This window comes from Elephantulus edwardii, unplaced genomic scaffold (genome assembly GCF_000299155.1).
Source record: "Elephantulus edwardii isolate Elephantulus edwardi_28Jun2011 unplaced genomic scaffold, EleEdw1.0 scaffold00369, whole genome shotgun sequence".
NCBI classification, from domain to species: Eukaryota; Metazoa; Chordata; class Mammalia; order Macroscelidea; family Macroscelididae; genus Elephantulus; species Elephantulus edwardii.
This window is the reverse complement of record NW_006400119.1, coordinates 928342-930379: the sequence shown is the minus strand read 5'-3', so window position 1 is coordinate 930379 and position 2038 is coordinate 928342. Positions and strand designations below refer to the sequence as shown.

The window sequence follows — 2038 nt, the reverse complement described above, 5'->3', positions numbered from 1 at the left end:
GCAAGTGACTCGATGGCACATAACAACAAACAACAACCATGTTTTCGAGCACACAGGGACCACTGTTGGGCTTTAGCTAACTTTACCTTAATGACTATCATATTTAAAGTGAAACTATTTTTCCAATCTAATGGCTTGAGAATAACTTCTTTGAAATGTTATTTGAATTTATTGATTTTAATATCATTTATAGTAATAAAGTTTCTCTCTTACTTATTCTCTCTCAAAGACGTTTTCAATTCCTGACAAAGAGCAGCAGAGGTCACAGATCAATGGTGTGTGCCTTCTTTTTGTGGCATTGGGTATTGTATCTTTTTTCACTCAATTTCTGCAGGTAAGAGATTTTAAGTATGTTGTTTAGCTGTTTTCCTCTTTTTGGGTTACAGTGTAACTAAAGGCTCTTTATTTGTGTTTTAGGGATATACATTTGCAAAATCTGGGGAGCTCCTCACAAAAAGACTGCGTAAATTTGGTTTCATGGCAATATTAGGGCAAAACATTGGCTGGTTTGATGATCTCAGAAATAGCCCTGGTGCACTGACAACAAGGCTTGCCACAGATGCTTCCCACGTTCAAGGAGTGAGTCATGGGGTGGGGGGGAGCTGGGTGTGCTAACTAGTGTAATAAAGTCTCTCTTTTGAACATTTTGATAATCACTTGTGTGTAACCTATGCAATAGAAACAAGTGGAATTGTGAGCCCATTTTGTAGTGTGTCAGAGCCACATTTTTCTAGTGCTGCCAGTGCTGACAAACAACAATTAAAGTATAGTGTCCCATAGAAAGTGCCCAGAATCAGTGCTGTGCTATGGTAGCCTTCAAAATCCATCAAGATTTTGGATTTCATCTGAGTTTAGCAAATAAAGAGACATTTCCTGAGACATAGTTGCTGTTTAATTAATTCCAACTCATGGCAACTTCAGAAGAGAAGTGTACACGATAGGATTTTCAGTGACTGTAATCTTTCGGAAATAGATCACCAGACCTTTCTTCCAAGGCACCTCTGAGTAGATTTTTTTGGGTTAGTAGGTGAGTACTTAACTCCTTGTGACAGCCAGCAACTCCCAGTCTATGCTTAGGAATGTATTAATTTCATTTGGTCTAGTCCAGCTCTGACTTTCGTTAAACAGTTATCAAGAGGTGAATGCTTGGAATGAAACGGAATTTTATTAATCTGGTCTTTAAAGTAATTAACTTTAGAAGAGGTTGTCATTTAACAGAATCAATCTCTTTAGTACAAAGTTGACTTGTCATAAAGGGATGCTCATGAACTGAAGCACCCCTGCAGAGGCTGTCTGAGACGAGCTGATTGCTTTTGATTTGCAGGCTGCCGGTGCTCAAATTGGGGTGATCGTCAATTCTTTCACGAATGTCACCGTGGCCATGACCATAGCCTTCTTATTCAGCTGGAAACTGAGCCTGGTCATTTTGTGCTTCTTTCCTTTCTTGGCTTTGTCTGGATTTGCACAAACTAAAATGTTGACAGGATTTGCCTCGCAAGACAAGCAAGCTCTTGAGACTGCAGGACAGGTAATCTTACAGATCTACTTTCCAGACTGTTTTAAAGTTGAATGGCTATCAGGCAGACTGTTAAGAGTGCAAAGAGATTTGAAACTGTTCACCAGTTAGAAATCTTCAACTAATCCTTCTCGTATCCCAAGGCCTGGTTTACTTATAAAGTTCATATACATTGTTTTTAACACCAGATCTTTCCCATTTCCTTAACCCATCCCTCCCTCCACCTGTCAAATTGTGTGACCCTATGATTACCCACCTCCTGCCCCGCCTCACCTCTCTGCTCCTATCCTCCCCCCCTTACATCCTCATACATTTTTACTAGATATCTGTTTTTACAATAATGGTCTTATACAGTATTTGTCCTTATGGAACTGAGTTCGTTTACTTAGCATAGTACTCTCCAGTCACTCCCAAGTTAGGTAGTAATTGAAAAAACTTAAGTTGCCTTGTATGGTATTTTGTTTGATTAATTTTTTTATTGAGAGTTTAATGAAAATTTATAAAGAACTTAGGTTTCTAATT

The 2038-nt window shown here is 38.8% G+C and overlaps 1 protein-coding gene across 2 annotated transcripts in view; it reads left to right on the top strand.

The window, feature by feature from the left end:
- Positions 1 to 2038, top strand: part of ABCB11 (ATP-binding cassette, sub-family B (MDR/TAP), member 11) — a 155665-nt gene that overhangs the window by 113352 nt on the left and 40275 nt on the right. For both annotated transcript variants that reach the window (XM_006902109.1, XM_006902110.1), the window contains exons 19-21: positions 230 to 334; positions 418 to 579; positions 1325 to 1528. In XM_006902109.1, coding sequence (XP_006902171.1) covers positions 230 to 334; positions 418 to 579; positions 1325 to 1528 — 471 coding nt within the window. The remainder of the gene's footprint in view (positions 1 to 229; positions 335 to 417; positions 580 to 1324; positions 1529 to 2038) is intronic.